This window comes from Phoxinus phoxinus (assembly GCF_949152265.1).
Source record: "Phoxinus phoxinus genome assembly, chromosome: 1".
NCBI lineage: Eukaryota > Metazoa > Chordata > Actinopteri > Cypriniformes > Leuciscidae > Phoxinus > Phoxinus phoxinus.
This window is the reverse complement of record NC_136876.1, coordinates 50,153,324-50,176,699: the sequence shown is the minus strand read 5'-3', so window position 1 is coordinate 50,176,699 and position 23,376 is coordinate 50,153,324. Positions and strand designations below refer to the sequence as shown.

At 38.5% G+C, this 23,376-nt stretch overlaps 1 protein-coding gene across 3 annotated transcripts in view; it reads left to right on the top strand.

Annotated features, from left to right (window-relative positions):
• Positions 1 to 21,606, top strand: part of LOC307003563 (NLR family CARD domain-containing protein 3-like) — a 59,134-nt gene extending 37,528 nt beyond the window's left edge. Inside the window, exons 8-10 of one of the 3 annotated variants that reach the window (XM_079622166.1) lie at positions 18,944 to 18,990; positions 19,064 to 19,134; positions 19,392 to 21,605. In XM_079622166.1, the coding sequence (XP_079478292.1) occupies positions 18,944 to 18,990; positions 19,064 to 19,134; positions 19,392 to 19,394 (121 nt within the window). In that variant the 3' untranslated portion in view covers positions 19,395 to 21,605. Of the gene's footprint in view, positions 1 to 18,943; positions 18,991 to 19,063 lie in introns of all 3 variants that reach the window. The other 2 variants (XM_079622165.1, XM_079622164.1) reach the window with 2 other exon arrangements.
• The last annotated feature ends 1,770 nt before the right edge of the window (positions 21,607 to 23,376 follow it).

The following is a 23,376-nucleotide window of genomic DNA, read 5'->3' as shown; positions in this document are numbered from 1 at the left end:
TCTAAACCTAACGGAGTCGAATTCTGATAGCAGAATGCAGTAATGTACATTGTTTTACACATGTTATATTTCTGGAGCCGAAAGGTTTAAGCCACACACTTTTGTAATTCAAGCCAGAAGGACGTTCCCAGCAAACAAAGGAGAATTTTCCCGCGTGCGAATCTCGGCAGATGATTTGTCCTTCCCGAAAAACGGGGCGGAGAAAGAATTCCCCTCAAAAGCTGGAGCACTCTCTGTCTCTCTCTCTCTCGCTTCCTGCTATTCAGCGTCTGCTCATCATGTGAAAGTCGGTTTCGACTCCTCTGGAGTCCGTCTGCTTTTATTTTCTTTATAAAGTTTCTTTTGTTTCATTTTCAAATTCTCCTTGGTTCGTTTCCACCTACGAGTCGAACGAACGAAGCCTGAATTCCTTCAGTAACATATCACTTCCACAAGAAGCCTTCTTCAAAACTCGCGCCCTGTCCGAGGAGACACGAGCGCGCGCACTCTGCTCCGAAAACACGCGCAGGCTGGACACAGCTCGTGCACGCAAACGATCTTTGCATGTAAAACTCTAACAAGTTTTAATGTTTTAAGGTTGGATGCATTGATGGCTCTCTCTCAAAGGTCTGTGATTTTTGCTGTTCTATGGTCACACGTGACCATTCTCGCTTTCTCTCATTCTCTCTCTACAACCTCAGCGCGTGCTTCGGCGCGCGCGGCCCCATTCTCTCATTCTCTCACTCTCTCTCTCCAACTCTCCCTCTCTCATCATCTGTTACCCGTTTTGTCTTGTTTGTTTAAAATGTACATATAAACCGTGTATCTTGTGTAGTACTTATATTCTATAGTTTTGCATTTATTAAAACATATATTCAAGACTGTGTCTGTGAAAAATGCTCGTAAAAACACTAAAGTCAATGAGATAGATCCGAGCTACCGTGCTCCCTGTTTACTACATTAAGTAGTTTTAATTTTATAAACACCAGAAATATTAATGTTCCCGGCCGGGGGTTGGTATTTCTTGGAGTTTATAATAAGGGATGACTTTATTGAGAGGTTGATGGATTGATCTTTGATGGTTTTGCAGGACAAACACCTCTTTGATCGTTACATGAATTTCCCTTAAAGGTTATCTCATAATCGAGGTTAAATAAGATTATTGATATATGAATGAGGAATTATAAGACGTTGTGATCAATTATTCATATATTCATATAATCTATACATTTTCAATTTCGATAATTTAATGTAACTGTAATATGCAAAATATTAATCATATTCATGATTAGTTATTAAAATTCCCTATAGATCATTTGAGCTAATTCATACGGACCCAGGAGTCCGAGGCATATACCTTACATCGCTCGAATGGCGGCGCCTCCATCTTGAAAATACATTAGCCAAAGAGGGACATACCTGGAAAATCAAGCTTCGCCTTTCGCGCTTTTACACGCAGTAGCACCGTGACAAATGCGAGCGTGAGATTACTCGCGACTGCCGGCAGATTTGAAAGCCTGTTGAAGATGGAGGATCACGCCTATTCTCGAGGACATGTAACAGAGTCGCCAAGGAAGCAAAAGAGAGAATTACAACGACAACGCGACAGGCAGATCTTGGAATAACACGGCCACCATAGTAGTTAAAACGCTCTCGGAATGGGAGGGGCAAGCAAGTAATATTCAGAAGTCATATACAATTTCACCGCTAGATGGGAGAAAATCTTACACAGTGTAGCTTTAATATAATTTATTCATCATGTTGATAAGGTTATGTGTACTCTTCATTTTCTAATGCGTAAAAAACATTAATATAATTCATAATTGTTTTTTAGGTTGTTTTTATCTGTGTAGCCAGAATATGATGTGCAGTTTCCCCAAACACAAAAACATTTTTATGTAGCCTATTCCTATTGTAGAAGTTTGAGTGGCAGTGTATTTACTGAATGAGATTGATCGGTATTGGAAGCACAGTTGTTTTATTTACAGAACTACAGAATAGGACTTATCGCCCTTACATTTTCCCCTGTTTAGACGTCCTGTTTTGTATTACTAGAAATATATTATAGCTGTAAAATATATTTCCATGTGTCAGTCTTCACAGTTCCTGATCGTTCATGCAGTAAATGGCTGATTCAGGTGTTTAAAAAACTAAAAGTGCTTGACGCTGGGTCTTTTTTTCACTCACACAATCACATCCCTGATTGTGACTATCAGTTTAACCATTATTGTGCAACCCTAATTTGTCTAATACTTTTCCTTACTAAGTACTAGGACTTTACATTTTTTGGTTCCTTTATATCATGAGCAAAAAGTCCAGTGCCATTGTCTGTTAACAACGTGATATCATTTGTGAGCTTTTTCCTCTGTATTTCTAGTTATTTTTGTGTAAAAAATGTATCTATGCCCCAGCAAGAGGGCTGTTGCTGATGTCACTTAATGCAGGACCGGACACATTAACAATTTGTCTCAGTCCCACAGTCAAGCACACACAATCTGATTGAGTCTCAGCACATTGCTCGTCTAAACAAACTCCCTTTACAAGTGGCTCCTCCAAAAGCCAGAACAGGGAGTCTTGAGATCTCTGTTCTCTTGGAAATAAAATGTTCTCATATAAAGTCCTTTGTAAAATACCCACATAGCAATTGTTGTCTGGGCCAGCTCCGGGACACACAACGAGTTTCTCTCTGCCCACATATGGCAAGGATTGAAGGCCCTTGATTGACCCAGAATAATCACTCATTTGGAACGACCTGAAACGTCATCAAAGAAAGGCAACGACAGGGTCGCACAGATTATAATATAACACAAATAAATATTGTCATTCAATTTACTGTCTAATTTAAAATCATATAATAGGCTGCCTGTACTTATACAAAACACATAATGTATCGGAATTATAATCAAAACATTGTATTAGTCTTGTTTTATTCGTTTATTACATAGACTACTTGTATACTTAATGTTAACTGTGTTCTTAATGATTGTAGCGGTCTCATCGCGTGCGCTTTCTTTCCTACGCGCAGCTGCAAAGTAAACATTCCTGAGGTAAATAAAGTAAAATATATTTATAAAAAATGACAGTGCCTCAGCTGCTTCTCAACACTTACTTTCTTTATTCATTCAATAGAATATGCAAATCTAACATTAATCGCCATAACCAATCATAAATACTCTAGTTTTAATAATAACAACAATATTTATGAATACTCAAATGCATGCATAAACTCCATCGAAGAGGCGTTTAAGAACTCTTTCTACGGCTCTGCTCTACGGTTAGTTCAGACCGGTGAACTATGACAGTTGGTGATTTTCGCTCTTGATCTTGTGAAGATGTATCGATGTTCCCTTATTCCCTATGCCGCTCGCAGTGCCCTTCATATCAAAAACATGTTCGCTTCCTTTGGATTGGAATCACTTAAAGTGTCATGAAACCCCTTGAGCCTGGACGTTCACACCTCAAAGTTGGAAAAAAGTCTCTAAAAATGGGTAAAGCTGTGGAAAAGTGGAAGTGTAGAGGGCGGGAAAAGGGGAGACAACAACCAATAAATCACAGACCTGCTACACACTCATTATACAGACACATGAATGTTAAAATATGACCTTGGGGAGAGAAAAACAGAGCTGAGGGTTAAAATCTAACCCTCTAGGGATGGAACGATAAACCATGGTAAAATGTTAGTATTAGTTTTACAATATTAGTATTACAACATTTAGTAGTATTAAAACTTGCAGTAAATCCTGTCCAGGCATCATCAGTCTCACGCCGCCGCAGTGCAACGTTGTTTTTCTGTACGAGAAGACATGGCGGAAAGCAGTGACAGCGCTCGGGAGATTCATCCCCCATAATCCTCCCGAAGCTGCAGCTTCTCAGTGACGTCCCGTATTGTACGTTCTATTCTCTGTTATTGTTAAGCCCCACTAAAGATATGCTATATTGCACTATATTCCAAGACTTCTGAAGCCGTTCGATAGCTTAATGTGAAGCATAAATGAATAATTAAGTCATTGAAGTTAATGGAAATGTATCTCTCCTCGCTGTCCTCAGTCATTCTCCGTCCATTCATCATTTAAACAATACGTCAAGTTCGGTTATGACAGTAACACGAGGAAACTCACTTCAAGATCAATGTTCCCTTTATTATACTTTATTTGTAGAAAAAGATCTGGTTTTTAATAAAAGTAACGTTACTTTATCTCGCTGGAGTTTATTTCTGTTTCTAAATCAATGAGTCTTTCTCCCGGGTGTCAGATCACACTTGAGTAGAGAGCACTAGGAATTGTTCTTCACGCGCACAGTAACTGAAATTTACAACTGTTAAAGGTCCCATGACATGGGTTATTTTATTATTTTATAATGTTTCTTGGGGTGCCCTTGTAATGTTAGTATGTTTTTTTAGATCAAATATAGTCATAATTTAGAAATAAAAGGCATTTTTCCTAGCCTGATTTTAGCCTCTGATTTGAACGCTCTGTTTGAAGCAGAGCATATGAGCGGAGTGGAGCAGTGAGAATCTCAGCTCCTCGCTCACGGAACTGTTCACCCCTCCGCTCCCCCGCTCAAAGCCACATCAGGCCGCTCCGCTCATTACCGCTCAGCGCTCAACGCAGTTTGCTTCGCGCTCCACTCAAATCGCCCCCTGCTCGCTCCAAAAAAGGAAAAAAATCTGCATGTATTTCACTTTTAGCTTAGACCACAGCCTAACCTCCCAAAGAACTAAAGACCAACAACAACATTTTCCAAATAGAAATGTTTTATTTCAAATTACAAATTAGGCCTAGCCTATGTAAGAAGGAATTTAGCCTACAAAAAAAAGTCCTGTAAAATTAAACGAATAAATGGGCCTAATAATATAAATAAAAATTATATAAACAAAAATATATATAAAAAATATATATATAAAAGTAAATTTAACTATTAGGCCAGAATTTTGATAACTGAACTCTTGCGCAACGCACACGATTAAAATTTAAACTGGCTTATATCCATTGTACACACAAACTGCTGTAAAATTAAACGAATAAATGGGCCTAATAATATAAATAAGAATTATATAAACAAAAATAAAAAAATATACATTTAAAAGTAAATTAACTATTAGGCCAACATTTTGATATCTGAACTTTAGCGCAGCGCGCAGGATTACAATTTAAATTGGCTTATATCAATTGTACAACAAAACTGCTGTAAAATGAAACTAATCAATGGGCCTAATTAGCCTATATAAATAAAAATATACAGGTTATAGGTAGAGATGCTTCTAATCAGCATTTTTGGGGCCGATCACCGATTACCGATCACCAAAATCATGATCTGCCGATTGCCGATCACTGCCGATCACAGAATGGCAGAGGAATGGGAATCTTGTATCTATAATGTAGAGTTTGCACCATTTGTAGAAATTAAACTACTATAACTATGAGGTGGCAAGAACTATTTTTTTCTGGAACAACCAATTATGCAAAACACCCCAAAACCAGTAGGTTGTTTATCAGACAAAAATTCATGAAAGACCTTTTGTATGTCAAATTTAAGACAATTTTAAGATATTTTAAGATCATAAAGATTGAAATTTAAGACCTACACGCATTAACCAGCAAATAACAAATAAAATTAGCATCAATATGCACTTTTTGTTTACATAAGCATTAAAATAATAACATTAATTATGGCTAGATATTAACAGAGTGTCTTGCAACATGTTATCTACTAACATGTACAAGTGCAAATAAAGTTTTGACAAAAAAGGTTTTATAAAAAAGATAACCTCATATTTCAGACTTTAAATATTTTTTTTATAAAAAGAATGAGTCAAAAAAATATAAATTACTGACATTTACAATGCACATTAGCTTATCTTTTTTTATTAATAGTAAAATTCGGTCTGATTTTCCCGTGACGTCTGTCGTTGCTATGCAACCATGGACTGCGCTCTCCACAACGCACTGCGCTCTCCACAACGCACTGCGCTTTCGGCTCTCCACAACGCACTGCGCTCTCCACAACGATAAAGAAGTTATAGTAGCTTTTGCGGAATTCTGAAGTTGATATTTTTTTCATCTCGCTGCGCCTGGAAAAAACGGCCGCATCGCTTCTATAATGAGCGCGCTTGCCGCACGGCGCACGCCTACATTTGAAATAACGAACTTGAGCGCGCTAAAGACGCAATATGTGAGCGGCCCCTTGGCGAGCTCCCTCCAGTCAGGCCACGAGCTACTGGCAGCTCGCGAGCGACGTGTTGGAGACCCCTGAGCTCCGCTTTGTAGGCTACGACTACATTTTAGCTACTTTGTAATGACTTTCTGCGGCCAGAATCATGTTGCCACTGGCAAGCTCTGGTCTGCTGTTGTGTGACTGTGCGCCGCGCATAATACAGGTGGAAAAAACTCGCGCGAGTAATTTACGTCATGTGATCGGCTTTTCTGATCTGCGCTTTTGGGGTTCACCGATCAAGCTATTTTTAGCCAATATCGGCTGATCATGATCGGCGGCCGATCAATCGGAGCATCACTAGTTATAGGCTTACATCAAAGTTTTAAAAGTAAATTAACTATTAGGCCAAAATTCTTATAACTGAACTTTTGCGCAGAGGATTACAATTTAAATTGGCTTATTTTGTCAAAAAAACATTTGTTATCATAGAAGAACTTATCTACAGTTCTTTTGAGTTCACTTTCAAGACCACAGGTTTGGACAATGTCTGAGGATTCAGACTCATGCGATGATTCTGGGTCAGGCTTGACTGAGCATGCTTCAGACTCGTCAGCCCGATCTCATGAAAGTGCATATCTAAGGACGAATGTTATTTCTCGTGCCATTTATACGCCAAAAATAGTTTTTGCGTGCATATGACCATTTTTGCCGTATAAATAGTACGAGAAATAACATTTGTGGTATAGATACACACTTTCATGAGATCGTGTTGGACTCGTTGTGTGAGCGGAGTGAAATTTGAGCAGGAAATAGGGCGACGCTCCGTCCTTTTAAAAATGCCGCTCTGCGCTCTGTCCAAGATCCGCCCGCTCGCTCCCGCTCCACTCCGCTCCACTCCGCTCACATGCTCTGGTTTGAAGGGGCGTGTCTGTGTGAGACTTCAGTGTAAACGCCCACTGCTGTGATTGGCTGACATGTTTGCATAGGAAATAGCCAACATTACATGTGGAACTCTCTCGAATACTTTTACTATTATTACAGATATTATACGTTTTTACTATTACAGCTATGATATGTTTTTACTATTACAGCTATTATACGTTTTTACTATTACAGCTATGATATGTTTTTACTATTACAGCTATCGAGATTAACGAATCTATTCCCATCACATGAAAGGTTGCAGTGATAAGCAGATGACAGACGCAGTTTCTGCACTCTCACTAATGCTTTCACCAAATAACAATGCAAACACGATGTAAATACAGTAAGAGCTTTGTTGTACATTGTAAAACGTCATTGATTTCATAACGAGTTTTGGCAAATGTCCAGATAAACCTGGAAAGGGATTGTTCTGTGATCGCTTTCTGTATAATTTAATCACAGTTTAAATAAGATCATTTTCATCCTACTAGGAGAAACGATGTGAAGTTGATCTTTTAGTCACTGGCTTGATTTACTGAAGCATAAACGATTAAACGATTCTGAGAGAAAGATTACCTATCTGAACAATTACACATCAGAAATTGTTGCTTGGTAGCTCGATCGATTTATTTTTAGACGTTCATCGAGGCCAGCTCTGTATTGGCCCAAGTTGAGGAAACAGTCGTCTGTAAAATGTTTGGACCATACAAAACTTTAGGAAGTTATGTCGCCGCATTTCCAGAGAAAATAAAATTAACCAATTGTTTCTTCAGAGGCTCGGAAATTTTCATGTCATGGGACCTTTAAAAGAGAAGGCTCAATATGCAAACTGTTGCATATATGCACTAACCATCAATATATTTTCTCTTTCCCTTGTTTTCTGAACTTTTCAATGACTCCATGTTGCTTCAAGCACATCATTCTACACACGGGATGTGCATAAGCCACTCTGGTGCTCTATATTGAAGCCTTTCATAGTAGACTATAATACTTTTGCCCCAATGAGGGATTTGGACTATTAATGGTCTAATTTCTAATTTCTTGTTCTGTCCCATTTATCAAATGTTGTTGCCTCATGAAAAATCTGCGCTATACATATACTATAAAATGAAAATACATTTATTTTAAATGTAAATACATTTATTTGTTTTTCATTAATGTATTTTATAACAATACAAAGAGCAATGTGGAACATTTTACCTTTTATTTGTTACAAACAAAAAAATTTTTTCCACTATAATAACATTTGCTGCTGAATTATCCACTGAACTCATTTATAATAGATTTGTAATAAAATGTCCGTGGTGATAGAAGAGATGTGCGCTGTGTTATAATGCGTTGCTATTGACGACGGTCATATCATTTAATGTGTATGCTTAAAATAAAGTGCATAGAGTTGCTAATTTAATTTGTTGTTTGTTGATTTCCAAATATAAAACTTGTTGAAATGTTTTCAGTGTGCGTATCAGTTCTTTTTGAACATTTTCAACTCATTTAACCCTCTGGGGACCAAGGTGTTTTTGGGGCCCTTGGGATGTTTTGAAATGCCCTGACATTTGTCAGGGTTGCTTTTTTCAGTTATTTATAAACATGTTAATGAACATGTTAATGGAAAAGGTGTAAATTCACTCTATATAGCACAAACGGGGCTACCATAATATGTGAGCAACATGTATGTACATGTTTATATTTTTAAGAGAATGTTTATGCATGGTTATAAAAAAAAAGAAAAAAAAAGAAAGTTGCTGAAATGAGACCACAAAACGCATACTAAATATGTGTTCCCAAGACTTTTGACTAATGGATTTTGTCGCTTTGAGTTCTGGCTTCAAAATGATGTGAGAAACATCCTGCCTAGTCGTTCACATAAAACAATACATTGATTTAAACTTTGTAAGACAGTTTTTTTGTCAGAAGAGGTTTATGCGTGGGAGTGGTAATTGCCCATCAATATTAATGAGATTCAGACCCAGGGTGTGACAGACACTCCCCCAATGGCCCATCAAATGCAAGCCTGAACAAAGAGATTCAAAGTTCCTCATAGGCCCTGAGAGCTCCTAATAGGGCCATTATGGGAGGGTCTTTGTCTTTCTCAGGTGTGAAACACTCAATATTCATGGGTGGTTTACGCCTACTCGCGTAAAGCTTTCTTACACAAGACATGTCTTACAAATTTTAAATCAATATATTGTCTTATCAATATACCGGTTTTACCGGTCAATCTACGTTCCTACTCTCACCTATGGTCATGAGCTTTGGGTCATGACCGAAAGGACAAGATCCCGGATACAGGCGGCCGAAATGAGCTTTCTCCGCAGGGTGGCTGGGCGATCCCTTAGAGATAGGGTGAGGAGCTCGGTCACTCGGGAGGAGCTCAGAGTAGAGCCGCTGCTCCTCCACATCGAGAGGGGTCAGCTGAGGTGGCTCGGGCATCTGTTCCGGATGCCTCCTGGACGCCTTCCCGGGAAGGTGTTCCGGGCACGTCCCACCGGGAGAAGACCCCGGGGAAGACCTAGGACACGCTGGAGAGACTATGTCTCCCGGCTGGCCTGGGAACGCCTCGGTGTCCCCCCGGAAGAGCTAGAGGAAGTGGCTAGGGAAAGGGAAGTCTGGGCATCTCTGCTTAGACTGCTGCCCCCGCGACCCGGCCCCGGATAAGCGGAAGAAGATGGATGGATGGATGGATATTGTCTTATCTGAATGAGTAGTCAAGGTGATTTTCCCATAGTTTTGGAGCAAATATTCTAGGCTACGTGATACAATTTTCAAAAGTCTTGTGAAGAAATAATCAGTTTGGGTTTCTGACCTTATTTCAGTGACTTTTTGTTGTTGTCATTTTCACAAACCACGCATAAATGTTATCTCAAAACTACAAACTTTTACATGCATGCTGCTGACATATTATTGAAGCAGAGTTTGTGCTGAACACAGTGTAATAAGACTTTAGCCATGAAAATATCACAAGTAACAGAAATAAGCGCAAATATCAGAGCATGTCAGAACACCTCCAGGACCCAGAAAACCCCTCAGACCCCAGAGGGTTAACAGAAATAATAAAGTCATAGTTTTTGTCCATTGCTCTTTGAATTGTCGGTCTTCATCATTGTCTTCGGTGTATCAGAATAATCCATCGTGTTCATGATCAGACGTACGGCTGCATCAGTGTCCTTATTTGCACATTATATTTCATTTGAAGAAGTCACGTGTGCATACATGATGCTGGTTCATGTTTAGAGCACTAGAGTATATAAAATATGTCCATAACCCTCAAAGACCTAAGGGTATTTTTAAAATTAATTTTCCGTCTGGTGTCATTTACTAAAAAAGCTTGTTAAACATCAACCCTTTTGTGCACAGACAATTGACACACCTCTTTTTTTTCAGGACAAATTGAACTTTCAGCATATTTGTGTTGCATTGATGTCACCTGAATGTAAAATAAGTTATGGGACCACAAAGACAAATGAAAAAATAAAACGGAAATTGAATCACTCAAACATTTATTGAAATCACACACAAATAAATATAGGCTAAGCAAATTTCCTCGGAAACAGTTTGTTCATGTCTTTGGAGTCCTGGAGCACAGGAATAAACATTATAACTTGAACAGAACCAAAACTATTTACATTTTTTCAAAAGAAGTCCAGGCGTTTTGGGCCTCATGAAATTCACTGATGCCAAGCCTCAATTATTCTCGATCATTATTCTCTGTGTATTCTTCAAAACTCGCGTCTCTCTGTGCGTCTCTCTCTCTCTCTCTCTCTCTCTCTCCCCTCGAAACCACTGTGCCATGCGTCTCTCTCTCTCTCTCTCTCTGGCCCTGTCCCAAATGGCGCACTTGATGTAGACTTTCGGTCTCGTGGACTTAAATTGCTCGCTGAGTCTACGAGTCCGTAGACCGTCCCATTCATAATTTTAACGCTCTGAAAGCGTGTGCTCAGCAGCGCCGCCTTTGTACCCTTCAAGCGGTCTTCAGCGAAGCCCGTATAGATGCAGGCTTCACGCACTTTAACTACCCAGGAATCCTTGCGAATTTGCGAAAGGCCAATCAGACAACAAATGGGAGGAGCTTTCGCTCACGTTACCATGGATGAGAAGAAAATATTTAAGTGTAAATATCATTATGGTTTTTATGACCTATGTGTACATTTTTACCAGTTATTACCTACAGTTTATACAAACATTATGATCATCAACCAATGGTTGATGTCTCAAACATAAATATAAACATAAATTCATTCATGATTCATTAAATAAATATAACCGAATGTCAGGGCTTTACTGAATCATATGTAAATGTAGAAATATAATATTTAAACAACAACCGGACCATCTTCCTATTTCCGGCGTGGCGATCGAGTCTGTCCCAAAAATACCTCTCAATGTGGACTCGTGCCAAGGGCCCTATAAGTCTGCACTACATGACGTGACCAAAGTGTGGACTCTGAGGAAGTCCACAAGTCCGGAGTGTGCCATTTGGGACAGGGCCTCTCTCTACAATATCAGCCTTGGTTCATGCGTAATGACGCACACCAACGTGGACGACGGATCAGCCTGTCATTGGTCAACAACCTCACGCAAAGCATCACGTGATATCCAAAATGGCAGCTAGCATCGAGCTAGCGGCAAAAATGACAGAAAATGTATAAATTATGGACATCAAGTGGATAAAACTTGGATATAAGCGTTTGGATTTATTGCTGAAACACTCTGAAAGGACGCACAAGTTCCAGGCTGAATAGAAAACCTTCTGTAAAGGCTAGAAAGACACCAAAGACACCCCCGTGACGGCTAGCTCGTTAGCTTTCTGTTGCAAAAAACGGTAAGAAAATCGATCAAATTTTCATAAAATAATATAAATATTTATCGGAGGAGTCGTGTGGCGTCGTGGACGATGCCGTCGGGCTCAAAAGGTAAACTTGAAACGCTTGCTCCGGTCTGTATATGAACTATATTATTGGAGTTACGAGTGTTGTTGAACTCATCGCTGTCATGCGTGCGCCGCATGTTTTAATTCTCCGCTGTGATGCGATCTCATGCGTAATACAGTGATTGCAGTGATTGGATTGAACGAGCTCTTTCTCATCAATAAATCCAGAGATTAGCTCAGAAACTTCTGATGTAGAATCGTGCTAAAGCCGGTCACACTCCGACGGCGCTTCTACCTCACATTCCCTGACGTTGCTTCCACTTTGCTTTTCAACCCGGAAGAACAAAATGTCCACTTACTGATCACATTTATGAGTGCTTTTAGTGTTTCCAGTGATGTGCAGCCTGTACATATCTGTTCACATCTCCAAAAAAATGTGTTGTGGGGTTTCATGACCCTTTATTAAATGTAAATGTAAATGTACTCATACTTCACTCTTGGTATATTAGTCTTTTCTTTCATCATTCTGTTCCTCATCCCTGGAAAGTCCTTCACGTCAAATGATGTAATGTCTCTCTGAACTTTCCTTTCGTGATATTTGTTGATCAATTACAGTTGTAAGAATATAAATGGAAATAACATAAACAGGGTTCATAGGAAAGAAATTGTACATCTAAATTAATCTATACAAGTCCCACAACAAGCGTTCATTGTTATATGTAGACCTACTAGTGTGTGTGTGTGTGTGTGTGTGTGTGTGTGTGTGTGTGTGTGTGTGTGTGTGTGTGTGTGTGTGTGTGTGTACTACAAACTGTTTTAATAATAAAAAAGATGCTTATTTGAAAACATACCCATCACAGAAAACATTCTGCATTTTTATGTTTAGTGCAATATATGATTTGTACAGTATAAAACACGTTGTGTGTGTGTGAGTGAGAGAGAGAGAGAGAGAGAGAGAGTGTGTGTGTGTGTGTGTGTGTGTGTGTGTGTGTGTGTGTGTGTGTGTGTGTGTGTGTGTGTGTGTGTGTGTGTGTGTGTGTGTGTGTGTGTGTGTGTGTGTGTGTGTAAGAAAAGGAAGTGAATTCAACTGAGAAATTATTACTAAGAAAAAGAAAATAAGAAAATCTTGAATTATTAATATTAAATATGACTCATAGGTGTAATTATACTAATTAAAGTTTTGTTGAATTATTTTTCAATCTCATGTTACAGTTTTACTTAATCAATCAATTTATAATATCTAAATATTTTATATTCAAAAATTTTATTCATAATAAATAAAAGAGAGAAGAGAAGAGAAGAAGAGAGAAATAGAGAAGAGAAGAAGTGAATAAGAAGAGAAGAGGGAAGGGAAAATAAGAAAGAAGAAGAGAATAAGAGAAGTGAAGAAGAGAAAGAGAGAAGAGAAGAAGTGAATAAGAAGAGAAGAGAAAATAAGAGAATAAGAAGAAGAGAATAAGAGAAGAGAAGAAGAGCAGCTGCTGTTTAATAACACAATATTCTGTTTCTCAATATTAAGTGATTTAGTCTCAGATACAGGATATATTCATTCACCTTTACAAGCTGGTGTTGTTCGTTACCATGGCAACCACAGGTGTTGTTCGTTACCATGTCAACCGCTTGAGCGTCGCGGCGACCGCGCTTCTCGTGTGTAAAAAGTTCAAAAAAGCTTTACGTGTGTCGTCATTATACATTATTAAAGGTTATTTTATATTTGTTAAAATATTGATACTGTTGTTGTCAAGTAAGATTTGTGTGTGTGTGTGTGTGTGTGTGTGAGAGAGAGAGAGAGAGTGGTGAGTGTGTGTGTGTGAGAGAGAGAAAGGGGTGTGTGTGTGAGAGAGAGAGAGAGAGTGGTGAGTGTGTGTGTGTGAGAGAGAGAAAGGGGTGTGTGTGTGAGAGAGAGAGAGAGAGAGAGTGGTGTGTGTGTGAGAGAGAGAGAGAGAGTGGTGAGTGTGTGTGTGAGAGAGAGAGTGGTGAGTGTGTGAGAGAGAGGTGAGTGTGTGTGTGTGAGAGAGAGAGAGAGAGTGGTAAGTGTGTGTGTGAGAGAGAGAGAGAGAGAGTGGTGAGTGTGTGTGTGTGTGAGAGAGAGAGTGGTGAGTGTGTGAGAGAGAGGTGAGTGTGTGTGTGTGAGAGAGAGAGAGAGAGAGAGAGAGTGGTGAGTGTGTGTGAGAGAGAGAGAGAGAGGTGAGTGTGTGTGTGTGTGAGAGAGAGAGAGAGAGAGAGAGTGGTGAGTGTGTGTGAGAGAGAGAGTGGTGAGTGTGTGTGTGTGAGAGAGAGAGAGATAGCGAGAGTGTTGAGTGTGTGAGAGAGTGCGAGAGAGAGTGTGTGTGTGAGAGAGAGAGAGAGAGAGAGAGTGGTGAGTGTGTGTGTGTGAGAGAGAGAGTGGTGAGTGTGTGTGAGAGAGAGGTGAGTGTGTGTGTGAGAGAGAGAGAGAGAGAGTGGTGAGTGTGTGTGTGTGAGAGAGAGAGAGAGTGGTGAGTGTGTGTGTGAGAGAGAGAGAGAGAGTGGTGAGTGTGTGTGTGTGAGAGAGAGAGAGATAGCGAGAGTGTTGAGTGTGTGTGTGAGAGAGAGAGAGAGAGAGTGAGTGTGTGTGTGAGAGAGAGAGAGAGAGAGAGAGAGAGAGAGTGGTGTGTGTGAGAGAGAGAGAGGTGTGTGAGAGAGCGAGAGAGAGTGAGAAAATCAAAACATATATAATTTAACTCATTTATTTATAAATGAAACATTTCCCCAGAATAATTCAGGTGTAAATTCAGCTGTGGACAAAATCAATTCAATATTTCATAATTTGGCTTCTTTATCTAATTTGAAAGCCTCCAGACCAAAACTTCAACAAATGAACAGTAACAACTGGTTTGACACTGACTGCAAAAACCTAAGGAAAACTTTAAGGAAATTATCAAATGAAAAGCATAGGGACCCAGATAACCACAATATACGCTGTAAATATGAGGCCACTTTGAAACAATACAAATACACCCTAAAAACTAAAAAAGAACAACACAACAAAAAGCAACTCTGTGAAATTGAGGAATCTTTAGAGTCCAACCAGTTCTGGGAGAAATGGAACAACCTAAACAAAACCCAGCAGGATGAATTGGCGATTCAAGATGGAAATACTTGGATTAATCACTTTAGTAAATTATACAGTAATATTACAAAAAATGATGATCAGTACAAGATACTCACAAAATGGAAAACTCTGGAGGCGGTGATAAAAAACAACCAAAACCGTCTAGATTACCCTGTAACAGAACAAGAATTAACAGAAGTCGTCCAGTCCCTGAAAGGAAAAAAGGCGGTAACACTTTATAATAACTGCACACTATTAATCATTAGTTAAGCATTAGTAAACAGTTAATTCATCATTTATAAAGCATTAATAGACAATAATAAGCAGTTTATAAATACAGTTAAAAATGCTTTATTCTTGATTTAAAAGCATATCTATAATGTGTTTAATAATCATATTTTCATATGTTATTAATGATCAATTTATCATTTCTAAATTAAGTACTGCATTATTTACAAACCAGTTATTTAAGAGTTGTCAGTGGTTCATAATATTACTTAGAAAGTATAAGTAAATGATTAATAAACTATTTAAATGTACATTCATACATCCTATTATTCAGGCGTATATTAATAGTTACTTAGTGTGTTAATAAATGCTTTATTAACATGAATTTCTACTGTAATTCATGGTTAATTCATGTAGTTATAAAGCATTTAGTAGTGGTCAGTTAACTATTGTTGACTCATCATATTGTTGCTCATCTAAAGTGAGGACTATTCATGAACTGTAAAGCATTTACAAAGGAGATTTAAAGGCTGTTAATATTTCTATGTTCTGTATTACTGTGTTGTGTTTGTTTATTTTTTCTGTTTAGAAGACAAATGAGCCTTTAAATCTCCTTTGTAAATGCTTTACAAGCCATGAATAGTCCTCACTTTAGATTAGCTCACAAAATAGTTAACTGACCACTACTAAATGCTTTATAACTACATGAATTTACTACATTTACTTACACTTTCTAAGTGATCTTATGAATCACTGACAACTCCTAAATTACTGGTTTGTAAATAATGCTATACTTCATTTAGAAATTACAAATAGATATGCTTATAAATCAAGAATAAAGCATTTGTAGCCGTATTTATAAACTGCTTTTTAATGTATATGAATGCTTTATAAATGATGAATTAACTGTTTACTAATGCTTAACTAATGATTAATAGCGTGCAGTTATTATAAAGTGTTACCAAAAAGGCTTGTGGTGTAGATGGAATCCTCAACGAAATGATCAAATACTCAGATCATAAAATCAGACTGGCTATACTAAAACTATTTAATACTATTCTATCAACTGGAACTTTTCCAGACATCTGGAACAAAGGTTTAATAACCCCAATTCATAAATCCGGAGATAAATATGACCCAAATAACTACAGAGGAATATGTGTATCCAGTAACCTGGGGAAAATATTCTGCAACATCATTAATAAACGACTTGTCAACTTTCTTGATGACCACAATATTCTGCATAAATCCCAAATTGGTTTTTTGCCAAATTGCCGCACAACGGACCATATATTTACACTCCAGACTCTAATTGATCAAGAATTGAACATTAAGAAAAGAAAGGTATATGCCTGTTTTGTTGACTTCCAAAAAGCCTTTGATTCCATCTGGCACGAGGGCCTCTTCTATAGACTACTTGAAAGTGGCATTGGAGGAAAAACATATGATTTGATTAAGACCATGTATACAAAAAAGTGAATGCGCCATAAAGATTGGAAACAAACAAACAGCGTTCTTCTCCCAGGGCCGGGGAGTAAGGCAGGGGTGCAATCTCAGTCCAATTCTCTTCAATCTATATATCAATGAATTAGCAAACCAGTTAGAGAGTTCCACGGCACCTGGCCTCATCCTGAACAACACCGAGATCAGAGCTCTGCTGTATGCAGACGACTTAGTGTTGCTCTCCCCTACTAAAGAAGGCTTGCAGCAGCACCTTAACCTCCTGCAGAGATTCTGCCAGACCTGGGCCCTGACAGTAAGCACAGTGAAGACTAAGATAATGATCTTTCAGAAACAATACAGAAATCAGGTTACACACAATTTCTATTTAGACACCACTAAATTACAACACACAAAAAACTACACTTACCTCGGCCTCAACATTACATACACAGGGAACCTCAACATGGCTGTGAAAGATCTGAGGGACAAAGCAAGGAGAGCTTTCTATGCAATAAAAAGAAACATTAAAATCTATATTCCAATTGAAATCTGGCTAAAAATTTTCCAATTTGTACTAGAACCAATAATTCTATATGGTAGTGAAATTTGGGGGCCAAAACTTAATGATAAATTTGACAAATGGGACAAAACAATCATAGAATCTTTCCATACCGAGTTCTGTAAGAGCATCCTACAGGTGCAGAGAAAAACACCAAATAACCTGTGCAGAGCAGAGCTCGGCCAATACCCCCAAAAATACAAAAAAGATCAATTAAATTTTACAATCACTTAAAATCAGTTAACCCCCAGACATATCGTCACAGAGCCCTAACACACCAGGAGCTGAAGCCAGAGAAGAGTCCCCTCAGCCAGCTGGTCCTGAGGCTCTCTGCAGTGACAAGTACCCAGCAGCCTCAGGACAGCAACGCCAGCGCAAGCAGACCAAACCACATTATCAACAAGCAGAAAGAAAAATATATTGAATACTGGAAAGAAACGACAAAAACACAAAGTAAAGTACAATGTTATCTGACCCTAAAAAGAGAATTCACACTGGCAAATTACCTGAGAACAATAAAATGCCCTAAACTAAGAAAAATGTTGACAACATACAGACTGAGTGAACACAGCCTGGCCATAGAGAAGGGTCGCCACAGACAGAGCTGGCTCCCACTGGAGGAGAGACTCTGCTCCCAGTGTGACAGGGCACAGGTCGAGACAGAGCTGCACTTTCTAACATCATGCCCCAAATATAATACACTAAGACAAAAACACTTTGCAAACATTTCCCAAATATACCCTGAATTCGAATCCATATCAGACACACAGAAACTCCCATATGTACTGGGAGAAATGCCCAGATGTGAGATACTTGCTGCAAAATATGTCTTTTCATGCCATGAATTGAGGACAACCAGTGGAACCTCAGATGGATAAATAATTGTATATTTTGATTGATTGATTTTTATTTTATTTTATTGTTTTGTATAAATGTATTCATGCATTTGTTTACTGATTAATTTTATTGATTATTTGTTCATTGCCTATGTAATGGCCAATGCTTTGGCAATACTGTACAAGTCATGCTAATAAAGCTAATTTGAATTGAATTGAGTGAGTGTGTGTGTGAGAGAGAGAGAGAGTGAGTGTGTGTGTGAGAGAGAGAGAGAGAGAGTGGTGAGTGAGTGTGTGTGAGAGAGCGAGAGAGAGTGAGTGTGTGTACGTGTGTGAGAGAGAGAGAGAGTGGTGTGTGTGAGAGAGAGAGAGTGAGTGGTGTGTGTGTGAGAGAGAGAGAGAGTGAGTGTGTGTGTGAGAGAGAGAGAGAGAGAGTGGTGAGTGAGTGTGTGTGAGAGAGCGAGAGAGAGTGAGTGTGTGTACGTGTGTGAGAGAGAGAGAGAGAGAGAGAGAGTGGTGTGTGTGAGAGAGAGAGAGTGAGTGGTGTGTGTGTGAGAGAGAGAGAGTGAGTGTGTGTGTGCGTGTGTGTGTGTGAGAGAGAGAGAGTGTGTGTGTGTGTGTGTGCGTTTGTGTGTGTGTGAGAGAGAGAGAGAGAGAGAGTGTGTGTGTTTGTGTGTGTGTGTGTGTGTGAGAGAGAGAGTGTGCGTGTGTGTGTGTGTGTGTGTGTGTGTGTGTGTGTGTGTGTGTGTGTGTGTGTGTGTGTGTAAGAAAAGGAAGTGAATTCAACTGAGAAATTCTTACTAAGAAAAAGAAAATAAGAAAATCTCGAATTTATTAATATGAAATATGACGTGTGTGTGTGTGTGTGTGTGTTCTAGTGTGGATCACGGAGGAGAGTTCATGATTACACCAGGACTACACAGATGTAAGTCCTCAAACACAGTTGTAGTGTGTGTTGTTGTAAATGTTGCTGTTGTAATGTGTGTTCTTGTGTTCAGATGCCGTTGATCTCACACTGGATCCAAACACAGCAAACACTCTCCTCGCTCTGTCTGAGGAGAACAGAAAGGTGACGTGTGTGTATGAGAGTCAGTCGTATCCTGATCATCCAGAGAGATTTGAGTGTCGTCAGGTTCTGTGTGGAGAGAGTCTGACTGGACGCTGTTACTGGGAGTGTGAATGGAGTGGATATGATGTTGAGATCTCAGTGTCATATAAAGGAATCAGGAGGAAAGGAGGAATGAGTCGTGACTGTGAGTTTGGATGTAATGAGAAGTCCTGGAGTCTGATCTGCTCTGATCTCACACTCTCTGTCCGTCACAATAGTAAGTCCACTGATGTTTCTGCTGGTCCAGGATCCTGTAAGAGAGCAAGAGTGTTTGTGGACGTGTCGGCCGGCACTCTGTCCTTCTACAGCGTCTCTGACACACACACACTCACACGCTTACACACATTCACACACACATTCACTGAACCCCTCTGTGCTGGATTTGGTGTTTATAGTGTTAACTCTTCAGTGTCTCTGTGTCACATTACACAACAAACACACTGATTGACACACACACACACACACACACACACACACACTTTATTTGTGCACAATGTGTTATTAAACCCTTCAGATGATCTGATTAAAACACTGCTGGATCTCGAAGGATTATTATAATCAATAATGAGAGATGAATAACACATGATGTGTATAATCATAGAGATAACTGTAGATGAACATGAATCTTCTGTCACCTCCAGTATTTCACTGTTAATTCACATGTTTTATTACAGTTTAATCATGTTATTGTAGTTTATGGTCAATAATCGCTTGTTCTGTGTCCGTCTGAACATGTTTCTTCAGTTGTTGATCTTTGACTGTTATTGTCATTCATGATAAACGTTTGTCACCCTGAGTTTCACTGTTTTTACACGTTTGCTTCTTAATGTCCAGTTTTGACTGAATACTTTATGAATCTTCATCACAAGAGAGTTTGGATTGAATCTAATACAGAAGAACTGTTGAACAGGAAAATTCATGAGTCTATTATCTATATAATTATTCATTATTTGTCACAGAGTCAAAGAAAAAAACACTTTATTTCAGTGTGTAATTCTATATTTAAGTGCTGAGTAATATAAAGTACATGTTCCTACTGTAGGGTTATGGGTCATTTATAGTTATTACTGCAGTAAATACATGTAACGTGTGTAGCCGGTTCGGGCTCGCACGTCTCTGCTACTACGACTCGGCTATCTCTCTGCGTTGTGTTGTGTTGTGTTGTGAATAAAAACTGGAGTCCAATTGCTGGTTCAGAGGTTCTTTATCTGCATGAGTTGAAAATGCAGTAATTATTTGTTGCATTCAGTGTAGTGCATGTTTAATCAGCAATTCTCCTCGCTCCGCTCAGACCTCCCGCGGACTCAAGCGAGCTCACAATGCACAATTTACAGTAATAAAGAATATAAAGAAAATAGTAATAATTCATATCACATCAGATGTATCAACGGTCAGTGAAATAATACAATATATCTCTAAATATACATGGACACTAACCAAACTGTAAAATATACATCTTTAAATCACCCACATTCCAGCATTTTATAGAACCAATTTGGTTGAACACATGTAACAAATAAATCATAAAAACAATTTATAACCATACCTGCATGAGTTGAAAATGCAGTAATTATTTGTTGCATTCAGTGTAGTGCATGTTTAATCAGCCTTCTCCTGTCAAACATTTGAACATAGAAAAGATATCAGTAGACACGCTTCACAGGCCAACTTTCACACTAGCATACAACACAACGTGATACTGCATTCACTCGGTTAAACTTTCACTTATGCAGGAAAAACAGCTTTAAGAGGGATGATCACATACTTGTGCATACTCATTTCCATTTTAACGAAATCGATCACTTAATTAGTGATTATTTTCACTTATGACACTCTTTTGAACAGGAGTGCACAGAATACATACCTCGCTCCGCTCAGACCTCCCGCGGACTGAAGCGAGAGCGCGCAACGCGCCAATGACGTCACAACTGCGACGAACGCAAAACTCATAAAGACATAACAAATAAATGTTTTTATACATACATATGTAGCGAACAAATTTGGATTTTGTGTGAATTTAAAATAAAACACAAGTTATAATTAATACCTGTTACACGTGTAACAATGACTGTAAAATAGTGTTACTAATATAGTACGTCTTTAAATACTTATATATGTGACTACATCTGAATTATGTTTTTAAAAAATGCTATTATAATTTTAAATCAGAATATTAAATAAAAAAAATGCTTATTAGCTATGTTTATTTTTCCAGGTCAGTTTATTTAAAATTAGATCTGGAGAAACTCAAACTAAACATGACAGAATCATCTGAGCAGAAAAGATAAACTAAAAGAGAATCACAATAGTTCCTATACGTATATATATCATATGCAAATGATATGCAGATGAGGATATGCATAGTAAAACTAGGCGTTGTAAGGTTATTTCGGGGAGGAGACGCATGTGTGCAGTCTTCCGCTGACTGGGATTTATAAAGTGAATTCTGCACAGGTTAACTCTAAAAAATGCTGGGTTGTTTCAATCCAATTTTGGGTCAAATATGGACAAACCCAGCCGTTGGGTTTCCTTTTTTAAATTACATTTTTAACCCAACGTTTGGGGTTTGTCCATATTTGACCCAAAATTGGGTTGAAACAACCCAGCATTTTTTAGAGTGTTCTGTTATACGCTGTAGCGATGGCGGCCCATTAATAAACATTTATGTTTATTTAGTTTGGTTTGGTCGGGCGCCAGCCTGGCATGTAATCCTGGCAATAAGTACATTCTCAAAAAAACACCAGCTACATATGAAGAAGACATTGGGAAAGGGAGACTTATAGAACTATTAAACTTATAGAAACCAACAGATTCGTGTAACCATTTATTTTAGTGACCGTCAGTCATTATCACATCTCTCTCTCTCTCTCTCTCTCTCTCTCTCTCTCTCTCTCTCTCTCTCTCTCTCTCTCTCTCTCTCTCTCTCTCTCTCTCTCTCTTTCTCTCTCTCTCTCTCTCTTTCTCTCTCTCTCTCTCTCTTTCTTTCTCTCTCTCTCTCTCTCTCTCTCTCTCGTCAATGTAATTAATTGACGTCAATTGTCGTGTCAATTAAAGCGGCATTTGCCATAAATATTATTAGTTACTAGTTGTATATTTTATAAAACATGATTTATCAAAGACTTTAAGACTGAACAGTTTCAGAGTAACACTGACAGACACTAACACTGGTTCCAATCCTTGATTCTGATTGGCCAATATCAATATTCACGATAAAACACGGCTATGACCGCTTCACCCAACGGCTCTATGTATCACTACACAACACCCCTAGCAACCGCAACTCATGTTTGATCTCATCGATAATGTTCATTGAAGCTCTAGTAGAGTATTGTGAGAGATCGAGTAAGCGAGTGTACCTGCTGCATTTACAGTAGATATAGCATTTTCCTTCAGGTCAGTCTTTTTATTCATAATTTTAAAAATCAGTTTGAATGTCCGCTGCGATATCTTGTTCTTCTAACAGACGTTAACCCCGTGCCTTTTCATCTGTCGTGTGCGTCTTCCTTCTCCGTGATCACAAGTTTGAGTCCTTTCAATGTAAAAGTCTTCTCTACTGACTGACTCGCTCATAAAGACAGTCTTTGCCGCCATCTATTGGCGAAATAATGTATGTAACTTCTGTTGCTGTTTACGGTCAGGGACTATTTTTTCCAGCGGAAGGAAGGCTTTTAGTGATTTTTACTTCATGAAAGTTGCATAATTTTTGGCTTTAATATTTGTATTGTGTGGTAACCGTTGTATAAAAGCTATAAGGTACTCGAGGCTAGTGCTATATCAGGAATAAGTCACGGCTGAAGGGCGTTGCAGGCACTCCGCTTCACGTCGACTTATTCACGATACAGCACTCGTACCTTATTGCTTAAATAAGCTGTAATAAAGCTTACTTTTATTTTATTTATTTTTGCATTTGAATGTTACTTTTTGATTTTCGTACACTTGTTGAATGTTGATTTTTTAATTCAGGTTTGACTGTAGTAATAATAATGCAAAAACGTGTACAGTTCACATCAAATTGTATTTATAATTTTTTATAAACCTTGACATAAAGTATTATTTGAGAGTATAAAAACAAAATACATTCAAATCCACATCTTAAAAGTAAGTAATTTTAAATTAAATTTTAAATCCTAAAACAACTAGAGAATTCACAAGCCTCTCCAGAGAGATATACAGGCATCTAGTGGTGACACTGTGACATGACAT